This window comes from Nymphalis io, chromosome 8 (assembly GCF_905147045.1).
Source record: "Nymphalis io chromosome 8, ilAglIoxx1.1, whole genome shotgun sequence".
Lineage (NCBI taxonomy): Eukaryota > Metazoa > Arthropoda > Insecta > Lepidoptera > Nymphalidae > Nymphalis > Nymphalis io.
In genome coordinates, this window is record NC_065895.1 from 12,452,191 (window position 1) to 12,464,613 (window position 12,423).

At 31.2% G+C, this 12,423-nt stretch overlaps 1 protein-coding gene across 2 annotated transcripts; it reads right to left on the reverse strand.

The window, feature by feature from the left end:
- Positions 1-626: 626 nt before the first annotated feature.
- On the reverse strand, positions 627-7,423 carry LOC126770105 (uncharacterized). 2 transcript variants are annotated; one of them, XM_050489268.1, is made up of 4 exons: positions 7,291-7,423; positions 2,181-2,288; positions 1,234-1,442; positions 627-972 (listed from the first exon to the last, which is right to left on the reverse strand). In XM_050489268.1, exons 2-4 carry the CDS (start codon positions 2,272-2,274, stop codon positions 718-720), a joined length of 558 nt encoding a protein of 185 aa, XP_050345225.1. In that variant the 5' UTR covers positions 2,275-2,288; positions 7,291-7,423; the 3' UTR covers positions 627-717. The 2 variants fall into 2 exon arrangements, with proteins under 2 accessions (XP_050345225.1, XP_050345224.1); XM_050489267.1 differs by having other exon boundaries at positions 1,234-1,461; positions 2,185-2,288; positions 7,291-7,414.
- Between the last annotated feature and the right edge of the window lie 5,000 nt (positions 7,424-12,423).

Below are 12,423 nucleotides of genomic sequence, written 5' to 3' on the forward strand. Positions count from 1 at the left end.
TTACCCTTAAAAGGGAGGGGGGGGGGAATAGGTATATAAGCTACCCGCGACTCCATCCTATGTACTGTATCAGATCCTACAGGTACTATTGAGTTTTGAGTCGTGATGAGGTAACAAGCAGACTACTTTTACATAAATAATATTAGTAGAGAATCATTTCAAACTATATCGTATTTTTTTTAAATGGTCATAATGAACTCTTGACTTGACATAACCAATTCATTAATCATATGTATGTACGGTTATAGATATAATATCTATTTAAGTTGTAGAATATTTAATAATCAGCTTATAAATGCCTCACTGGACCATGGCTGCCCGGCTGAGGCCTACTCTCTATTTCTTATTTATTATAGAAAAAAATAGATAATTTCTTCCAAAATGCCAAATGTAAATAACTTTAAAAAGTTTTATAGCATATTTCATTTCATCATTCATTTATATTGATATCTGTTTATTTTATATATATCTAAATCTTTGGGCTTCTGTATATTATAATTTACAGAGACTTAAAATTAAAAAAAGCGTCTTTAACTGAAATCAAAGTTAAGTATTTTGATTTGTTATTTTTGTTTTTAATATACGTTACTTCCACTTCATAAAGAGAGAAAGAGAGAGACAAAAAATTACTTTATCAATCATATAAATCTTTATTAACAAAATTGAGCTGACCATCTTATAAAATAAAGAGAGATTAGTTTAGTCTATATGAAACAATTACAAAATTCCAACAACGCCGCAAGCGACACGACCGCCAGCGTTGCCAGTTTTCTTCGAGTCAGGATGGTCTGTCCTGCCAAAGTCGTCTGCCATCTCATGAAGAACGAGAGCCCTGCCAATGATGTTGTGGGATCCGTAGAGAGCTATCACGCTGTCAGTGAAATCAATGTTACTGAGCTGCTCATTGTCGAACTGCACGTTGCCGAGGTCACCGACGTGACGGTTCTCATCATCAGGATGACCATGGTCCTTCTGTCGTGTGAAATTAAATGTTTTAGATAATAGTATAGAAAAATAATTAAACTAAATAGACATGGCCTGCCTGCGTACATATACCAATTTTCATGGCGATCACTTGAACGGTATAAAAGTTTACGCGCTGCAGCGCCATCTATATATTCCTATCAAGCATTTAAAAATTATGCTGATTTATACGAAGAGTTTACATAGAAATCTCGGTACTAAATTTTCTATTATACTAAATAAAATTACTGAAGAAAATACTTTTCTCACCATATCCGGGTTGAAATGCGCTCCAGCTGAGAGGCAGCCGTTGGTAATATCTCCAGTCTGGTGGATATGGAATCCGTATTCTCCAGGTGGCATACCATAAATCCTACCCTTTATTTCAACCTTGCCATCCAGCTGTGTGAAAGTCACGTTACCGTGAACATCACGGCCATCAGGACTGGCCAAGCGAACTACAGCACGGAGAGGACCTGCTTCATGAGGTGCGGTGGGCTGGAAATTAATTAACCGATTAACTCCTTATTCAGTAATTATATTCGGTAAAGTTTTGTCACTGCGCTTTAAATAAACTTAATTTTCTTATCTTGATTAAAGTTAAATCTAATCAAATAGAAGAAATTCATTAGAAGTTTTTTTACAATCGTCTTGATATTGAGTGTCAAATATGTACTATCGTCTGGAAAACAATATATCCAACCCGAGAGAACTGGACAAAGAAAATAAGCGGAATATTTCTCACCAACAGCTTTTCTTTCTCTTAATTCTGAATGCGTTGTGATCTTTAAAGAAATGTCGCAATGACGTGACAACTCTTTGTCGTGCCATTTTTAGGTATTGTTGGTGATGGTTAGTTATGATAGGGAGATATTAACAGCCTGTGAATGTCCCACTGCTGGGCTAAGGCGTCCTCTCCCTTTTTAAGGAGAAGGTAATTTAGCTTATTCCACCATGCAGCTCCAATGCGGGTTGGTGGAATACACATGTGTCAGAATTTAAGTTAAATTAGACACATGCAGGTTTCCTCACGATGTTTTCCTTCACCGTAAATCACGAGATAATTTACAATCACAAATTAAGCACATGAAAATTAAGTGGTGCTTGCCCGGATTTGAACCCACGACCATGGGTTAAGATTCACGCATTCTAACCACTGGGCCATCTCACAATTTCGACTTAGTTATGAGTAACTAATATTGTAATATATATAATACTTACTTCATCGTGTTTGTGGGTATGGTCATGTGTGTGAGTGTGAGCTCCCACGAAAATAGCTGCCGAAGCGAGGAGTACCAGTTGATATATCATGATTACTTATATTCCTGAAAATTAAAAAAAATAATTAATACGTAATATATTAATGCAGCTTATCTGTAGCGATAAAATGTAAACAAATGTTTTAGGATACGTGTAAGCGAATAATCTAAATTAAAAATATAAAAACGCCTGGGTATAAAAGCATTAAATCATATCAAGTTTAAATTTTCAATCAAAAATTCTAACCTAAGGAAAAAGCATATATTAACCATAAATACCTAATTGCCAAAAATGAAATCAATTAATTTGAAATTTCCAGACATAATAATAAGCAGTCTAGACTTAATTTTTTCCTCAGGTAATAAACCTGTTATTTTTGACCATGAACTTGTTTGAAGGTAATTTCCTTCTAGAAACTTCTGGCATTTCTTTATTACCAACCATCTTAACACAAGCTTTAAATCAAATATATATAATTGCAAAATTTAAAAGAATCGTTAAGGAGTATTTGTGTGCTAATAGATTTTACAAAACCAAGGACTATTTAGATTTAGGCCATTATTTATAGATATATATATACTGTATACATATAATTATAAAAAATGAGATAGAAAAAACCGCTGAATTAATCTTTCTCACGTCTGATGTGTTTATTTTAATGACAATCAATAAGCAAGAGTAACGCTTCTATATTGAATAAATATTCTGCTTAACACATACTAATAATATAACTGGTGGGTTTTTAAAGATTTACATCGGTTCATGTTTCATACAGCATCAATGTCTATGGGCGGAGGTTATCACTTACCATTGGGTGGCCATTCCTTCGTTTGCCTAGTAAGGTACAATGACCATTACCTAAATTTTAACTTTTATTTTTAATCAAGATATTTTATAAAAATAAATACTTCATTAAAAAAAAAGATTACTGAGATAACAAACCTTAAGTACACATATATAAATAAACAATAAGGAAATAGGATAATATTATTGTTACCTAAAGTTATTCAAAGCAGGAAAATTTCATACGCATTATAATTGATAACGATCATCGTATCAGATTACTTAATCATCCAAATGAATTACAGATCAAGGAAAAGCTCTATTAATTACCATAAACAATAAACTTATTTTACATGACAACGTAACAAGGTATGAAGTCATCCGACAACACTCATTTGCATAAAAAATAAATATAATTACTTTTTTATATAATAAATAATATTGACTTAAAGTTGGCCTTTACAATAATAACCTTAGTAACTAACAGCCTTATAATGTCCCGTGGAAAAGATGAGAACGCCTCAGCCCATAAGGTCTTCTATCCTTTTTCAACCAACCGGTTATTTTTCATATCGATAAATACAGTAAATTAAGAGACAACTGGGCACATGCTCCTCTGATTTTATTTGATAAGGGTGTAAGCTTATTTCATTTCAACATACTGCTCAATTGACTACAACAGACAGACAGACTACTAGATACATTACATATCAAGCTATTTTCTAAACAAACTAATGTTAATTTTATACCAAAATATCTTAAAGTTTCTTGAATTTATAATTCGACAAGGTCAACCAAAAAACTCTATAATAGAAAAAAAGTTTCAACGTGTACTTGAGTTGCCTCTATGACCTTGCTTAATAGATTAATGATGAGCAATAAAGATGTAATTAGATAAGTCTTTGATACAACGAAGAACAGGATACACCGAGTTAACATACAATATGGTGCAGGCGAAATGGCTTAAAGCCGGCTCTACACTGGCTTATAAATCGCTGCCGCAAACTTTAGCATCGATTCGCACGTCTCAACGTGAAAAATTAGACAACTTACAAATCTTTCCATTTGTCTCGGATTAAAAACCGACGACAAAACGCCAAAATAATCTACACTTGCGTTTTTCAGCTTTCGCCAGCTTTTGTGCTGCGAATGTAGAACTTATAGAGATATAATTGAGTTCTCAATTGGTTGTGAATATGAATTTGCAGCTTGAAATATAAAACCTAGTACCCGTGGTCAGTAAACATCAACAAAATAAATGCTTGGCTGCCTGTAGATGTCCTACTGTTCCTCTCAATTAAATAAAAATAATAATAATTTATGAAATTTTACAACAGCGGTTTATACTTATACAGTCTAGTGTGTTAGCAGTATGTTTACAATTATTATTATTAAATACTTTTAGCTTAGTTACAGGTTAATATAGATTTACATTATACCGTTAATAAAGATACAAAAGCAGTTTTGATTTCTTTTGTTAACGCAATATGAGCAATTTGTCTGATGAATTGAAATCAACCGACAGAGTACCATTTGAACACTTATCCACTTAATAGCATCATTACGGGATCGCAAGACTGCAAGCAACCTAACTCCGAGCTTATGATGATTTCTTGACAGAAAATCTAATAACTTCTGATTGAGAAATCTAGTGCGATTATTTAAGAACTCACATTACCCGTCACCCGTTAAACTTTGACAACCGAATTGGTGATATACTATTTTGATGCGTATAATCTTGATTTATTAATTATTATGACCAATCGCATATCAATTTCTGAGATTTCACGACCGTTTACCATTGCGGTCTTGTTATCAAGTCAATTTAAGCGATATAAAAATATTTTAAAAAATTATACTAAATCTTGTAAGCGATTTTACTTAACCGCATTTTACTACAATCATAGTTTAGATTCGGGTGTTCTAATTTGCCGTCTCGGCTATATAGTCAGTAGAATCATATAGTTATTTATTTATATAAACAAATGATAATTATAATTATTATATTGCCACATTTATTACTACAGATACATTAGAAGACCGTTGTTAATCAGCGTTGAAGCATTTATCCGTTCAATATTTATTCAGGGAGACTGACTCAGCGAATCTCAATGTATATATTTTTTATAAGAATATTCTTATGAGCTCTCTTACTGGTTACTATGTTAATTACTATAATTCGTATTGGTTACGGATGGTAGTACTGTGTACGCTGCGTAAATCAAAAGCGTCCTTATGAAAATTATTCACAAGTTTCGAAATCGCATTTATGAGTATGACTTAATAACTAATAGCAATCGGTTACTGATGTACAGTAACAGAGAGATAGGGAAGAGAGAGTGCACCTGTGTTTGCGCACACACTTGTGCACTAAAATATGTCCTGCGCAGTTGGCTCTTTTGAGATTGGCCGCCGTGGTCGAAATCGGTCAGGAGGATATTATTTTACATACAAATCCAAATTTAATATAGCTACTGTACAAATCATGATCTAGTCGAACGGCGGTAAGAATGCTAACAGCATATCTATATTATTCTTAATAAACATATTATTACATATTATATTCTTATAAGCATATTGTACGTAACTGTATTTACTACTTTATTAAGAACATCCCAAAATAAGTTAAGCTACAAGATTGTAAATAAAAATCGATTCTTGGATTCGATTTGAAATCGTATTTAATATAACGAGGTTTAAAATTTTATTATATACAATATATCAGCATATTTTTATTATCTGTAAAGGTCGTGTCATTGATTACCAATATGAAATTCATTCGTAAATATTTATGTATTTTAACCGACTTCAAACAGGGGAGATCTCTGCCTACCCTTTTAAGAATATTTAGGTGAACTACTATTAAATATTTATTATATTTATGAATATAAATAAAATAACTTTAGGTATCTAATTTAAATCTTTAGAAATTAGATTTTTATTACAGTTATGAATCAATGTTTATTTATTATGTTGCAATAATATTGTTGTCGCTGTCAAACATACGACGTCAGAGCGAGTTCGAGAAAGAGTTTACTTTTTTTTAATAATATTATAACTTGAATAACAAATTAAAATATTTTATATTTTGAAATTTACGAATAACTGTTTTTAAAACGTAACAGAACGACCATGTTTTGATCAATCAATTTTAATGAAATAGGTACTTACAAGATTTGTAAAAGGAACTACTTTTTCTTATATTTATGCCTAAACATTTGTATAGATTATATGACGTAAAAATAAATTTATAATTAAGGTAAAAATATTGTTTTTTTTTATGACAAACGAGTTCATTACATTCTTGGACATCAACAAAACATACTTTAATTTTGATATTATTATAATAACAGGCTTTAAATATCCTATTGCTGGGTTAAGGTCATTTTTACTTTTTGAGGAGAAGGTTTAGAATTTGTTCCACCAAGCTGCTCCAATATGGGTTCGTGGATATACATGTAGCAGATTTTGTATTGCGACACAGACAACACGAAATGACTTATAAACATAAATTAAAGCATATGATAATTCATTGGTACATGTTGCAGATTTTGAGTCGGCACATGCATTAGAAAAAAATATAATATTATAAATATTTTTTGTTATTAAAGCATGATTTCGTAATGAAATTATTCCGCACACATTAATAAAATCGAAATGATTTATTGAAATTTGCTCCAAATTTTCTAAACAAGTTTCATTGGGACGTTAATTGATGGAATGCTTAGACCTTCAGTTCAATACCGGTTTATAATATATAGTTTAATCTAATAACCATTTAACTATAACATTTTAAGCTATGCGACATTAATTCCCTTCAAATATATACTGTATATATATTGTACTAACTAGTTCATCTGAATTATGTGATTAAATTGAATATATGAATTGAAGTCAGGCTGCATAATCAATGAACATAACAAGACAATGAACGTGAGTAAACTATTAAATAATAATCGTATTTAGCGATACATATTTGAGAGGAAACTATTTGTAACTTAATATATTTTTAAGCAAGGCCACTGAACCATACAAATATTAATATATAATAGTTTTCTTTTATTATAAATGAAAACGAATAGATTTTTCTTATTATTAATGTATAATTTTTGGATTGTATAATACAATAATTTATTTATAATAAATCGTATAAAAAAAAACTTCTACACGTAATAAAAAATATCAAAATTTGAATAGATCACGTACGTTCAATAATAAGATAAATAATCAATATTATCTGTAGAATCTTTAGGATAAAAATTGTTATCAATGTGCACGACTTACCTCAGCGATGTCTGATCTCGAATGTCGACAAATTGCACTGTACACATTATATCGTATGTAACTGACCACTATAGTGTGATCTATTTTGTTCGACATCACGAGACCTATATTGTGAAAATAACTAACAAACAACAAGAAAAAGGGGTCATGACATTATGGTCACTAGACCGGTTTATGTGTACGACTAAGTAAGCGGCAAAAACTACGAAATAGTGATGTGGTGAGTCGATAGTGATCGATAGATATTCGAATGAACGTCTTAGCTTTTAAGGAAGTAATATATGTTACATATTAATGATAAGTTTTGTTGTCTGAGTTGTTAGTGGCTATGGTTATGTCTAATTAACAGCTTTGTATCTAAATTTGATTTGATCGATGCACAAGAACTCTATCACAATCTAGATTATTAATCTTGATTGTGATAGAGTTCTTGTGCAAGTTCGTCGAGGTAGGTGGTCCCTAGTAATATTAATGTTTTTTCTAAAGTGATATATTGATGATTAGGATGATATAAAGGATATTATAGTGCACAAGTGTGTGCTCAAACACAGGTGCACTCTCTGTTCCCTCACTCTCATAATACGATGAGACGGTTATATGACAAGACTGGAAAAAGTACCAACGACGTTACATGCCTTTCAAGGTATGGGACTGTCCTCACTTCTAACTTCCGAACTCCGGGCTGTAACTGAGAATTTTCGACAGAAAAATCCCAATTACTTTTTAATAGCCTGACCTTAGGTTTGAATTCAGAACCTCGGGATTTGCCGCCTTATTGCTAGCCACTAGACCAATGAGGCAGTCGAATAACATATTATATAGATACCTACTAATGTATACGAGATAAGACGGAGTAGAACTAATACATCTGCGTCGGTTATGGGTAAAAATTACCAAACTATTAACTATATTGTTATGTCTTGATAAAAATATGTTCCTTTAAACAAAATACTCTTTAAAATAATTCTGTATATTAAAATTAAATATAATTAATTACGCTACGAAAATCACGTTAAGCATTCATTAGAAAGAATTCAACTGCACGTAATTAGATGTAATTAATAACGATAAATGTAATTATGAGAATCGATCGAGCTACTTATGAAAACTGTAAAATAGCTAAATTATATTATAAAATACAATTCATATCGACGCAGAGAAGAGGATAAAAAAATAGTACGTTTGTAACGTATTATTTTTTTATAAAGTAAAAAATTGTTCTGCTTTTACAACAAAAGTTGGAAGAGAAAAGGTAAATTATTTAAAATAAATATATCGATAAAAAGTAAAATAAGCAATCACTATAGCCTACCCCAACACTATGTGATATAGTTTATCGCTAGTTATGTAAATAGTCGATAAATAAATTTAAAAAAGTAAACATAATTAAGAGTGCATCAAAACAGGTTTGTTGGCAAGTGCGATTTTATATACACTAAAAATGATATAGTTGATAGGGTTTATCCGCGTACAAGGAAAATATTATTCGGTGTATATATGTATAAATAAAATATTAGAAAAACTAAATTACTGTCTATTTGTTATGATAATGCTCATTCAGAACTTACGTTTTGACATTTGTAAGCCTTTATGCCAATCTAGGGTTGTTTTTACATTTAAAATAGGTAGATTTTATGTGTGTAGTTACAATGGGTCACTCCCTTCAAACGTGAACACAACAAAACTAAGCATTGCTGTTTGGCGGTAGATATCTGATGAGTCCTTTAGTTATTCTATCACAGACAAGAATATTTTATACTGCTGTATTAAGGTTTGAATGGTGAGTGAGCTAATCATGAGAGACATTCTAGATCCCGCGGCTTGATACGCATTTAGAAATAGTTTTTTTTTAGTGTCTATGGGCGAAGATATCTAGTCAGGTATCCTGTTTGGTAACCTTCTTGAATAAAATAAAAAAATATATTTCATTATTTAAAATTAATATGGGAATGTTGTTGCTTTTATTTTTTGTCGATTCATTAGAGAAGTAAAATACATTATTCTCAGTCAAAAAAAATATTTTTTTTTATAATTTATTAAAAAATAAAAATAATTATTCGAATAATATGTTTTGTCGCGATGAATAAATGAGTATCGCCTTAAACTTTTTCGGTCTAAAGTTTTAGGGTGAACCACAACACTGTGGCGTGACGTTACATCGTAAAAATCTGCGACGTCGCACAACGCATCGTGGAAATTTCCATTGCGTTACATCGTTAATTCGACTAATCTATAACGATTACGACACATTCTCGATTCAAATCCAATCCAATTTTGACTACTCTATATTCATTAGGACCGGAACCCAACCGATATGGTGTTAACGTATACCGTTGTGTTTAAATTAAATTTGATTGTTAACTTGCCAATAATCGATAATTAATTTAAATAATAGGAAAATGGTTTAATGTAAACTTTTACGCTTCGATTCGATTGGGATAAAGTAACAATTTGTTAGTAGAATTGGGCCCCAGTGCTACCATTTAGTCGGTCTCTACACTTTTCTGCGTGTGCGCATGTGCACTGAAAGATGACTAATTACTAATTCCTTTGGGATAAAAAATAATAGCAGAGTACAATAATAGCATTTTTAACTTCATATTTTCTTTTGAAGTTATTTTCATCATTAATTTTAATAGTTAGTTTTTTTCTATTTTAATTGATGCGTCTTAAAGCCAGTAGAAGTAGAAAACTTATAATGCGGTCCAAGTCTCACTTGATATTAAAGTAATGGTTAAAGTTTTCTTGTACGATGTGATCACATTGCGATACGCAGTCGTTTTTAGGACGCTCCACCACCACACGCACCACAATATATGGCCTCGCTTATAAAAACAAAATTGCAAATCGACAAAACGCGAGTCCGCAACATAAAAACTGCGACGCGAATTACTGCGCTGTGATTTAAAGCGGCAAGGCGTCTCACTACCATTGTTGGGTAATCATATATGTAATTACAAACCTACGAATCCATTTGCAAGACCTTACGGCGTGCTGTGCGAGCTCACGCATTTTTGTGTTTCTGTCCTAACTTCTATCGTCGAAATTAATATTATATCCCCAATGCGAGATTTATATCCGTATATGTTACAATCAAAAGATCGATTTTAAATTTTCATTCTAATAACGAAATTGAACTTTCACACTATTATTAAATTACAGATTTTTGTTAATAATTTTTCATACAAGCTTTTTACGTTGTGTAATCTTAGCAAGATTATTATTTTTGTTATAATTTAAATAGAATTTTATAACTTATTTTTTATAGGTTTAAGACATTTATTTCCTAAAAAAATCCACATAAGCTTTGGAAATACCATAACTTATAAGTCTACATTTTGTGCCAGTAAATAACTTTTTAATCTTTTTTTAAATATATTAATTGAATTTGCATTTATAATGTCTTTCGGTAATGAATCGTAAAGCTGTGCTCCTTCAAATAACACAGTTTTTGTGTCATACTTAGTTCGCAATTTGGGTAATTCGGCTTTATGTCGGTTTCTTGTATGATGTTTGTTACTATTTTACGAATTAACAAGCATGATTTGTATTTATAAATTATACTATATTATGTTACACAATTATCATAAAGTATATAAATGTCCCGTAAATGTCCCACTGCTGGGCTAAAGATTCTTCTCCTTTTCGAGAACGTTCCTGCGGATTCCACGCCATACAAAGATACAACGTAAATTAGAAAAAAATATATAACATTTTAATGTACATTAGATAAAATTTCATATGTAGATATAATAAATACCGTACTTGAATTTTAATTATATATAGAATAAATTTGCAATTAACAGACCGAAACAAAGAATAAATCTCAAAAGTTATAAGGAGTAAATTCTGTAGTTACATGTAATTATTAATAAAAAAAGGAAATGGTTTATATTATATTATATTTACTAAAACTATATAACTTATCAGCAATACATACACATTTAAATAGTCCTAATAATAATCTATCTTGTAGTTTTTGAAAAAATCACGAACATACAAACATACAACATGAAAATCAGTTCCATGGAAACCTTTAAATTTGAAGTTTGAAGTAGATTATATTCTTAGGTGGCCTGTTTGTCGTAATATAGTCAATAGCCTCACTAACTTCAATTGAAATCAATTCGAAAATTGGCCTTCTGGAACAGACCAGACCCACGCCTATATTCTTGATGCAATTTCTGTTCGAACTAATTTTTTTTACCTTGTTAAATTTATGAAGCGACAACCAATGCTTTACTAACCGTTTGAATCGAAATCTACGTTATAAAATATATATTTAGAAATATAATTATAGTTAGCTTAACTTCATCTTAGCTGTTATTTTTTGACTGCCTCGTTGGTCTAGTGGCTTGATGTAAGGCCGCAGACCCGGAGATCCTGGTTTCAAAAATATTGGGTTTTTCTGTCATAAAATTTTCAATAGCAGCCCAGAATCTGGAAGTATGTTCACTCCCGTGCCTCGGAAAGCACGTACAGCCGTTGGTCCTGCGATTGAATTCTTTCCGTTCGTGTCGGATTGCCGTCCCATCGGATTATGAGAGTTAAGGAATAGAGAGTGCACCTGTGTTTGCGCAAACACTTGTGCACTATAATATCTCCTGCATAGTTGGCTTGTTTCTCTTGAATTTGGCCGCCGTGACCGAAATCGGTCTGGAGGACATTATTATTATTTTTTTTTTTTTAATAAAAAATATTGTATAAAATTCTCAACTAGCGATTCCAATCACTTATTATTGTATATATATAAAAAATCAGAAAACATAAATGTATATTACACATATATATTTATATATAATAGCAAAATACCACTCATCGCAAGATCTACTAAGCTATCCGATCGATTCTTGATCGATCGATCGATCGATCGATATCTTGAAATTTGTCACAGTTACTCCTTCCCGGACGTAGACGCTCCCTAACCCATCACAAAACCCATCCAAAATACATTTTTCTTGTTATATACCCGTGCGAAGACAGTACAATTAATTGTATATATATAATATAGTGGATTAGTATATAATATAATATAATGGAGGATAAAACAAACGGAAAAAATCCAATATCAGAACATAAAATATAAAATACTAACGTTAGGTAACGTATAATAATATTTACATAATAAATAAC

Coding starts and splice junctions, on each gene's coding strand:
- LOC126770105 (XM_050489267.1), bottom strand. CDS start 2,274: ATGATATATCAACTGGTACTCCTCGCTTCGGCAGCTATTTTCGTGGGA. Junction 1,462..2,184: donor ATACCCACAAACACGATGAA/GTAAGTATTATA, acceptor ATTAATTTCCAG/CCCACCGCACCTCATGAAGC. Junction 973..1,233: donor CGCATTTCAACCCGGATATG/GTGAGAAAAGTA, acceptor TTCACACGACAG/AAGGACCATGGTCATCCTGA.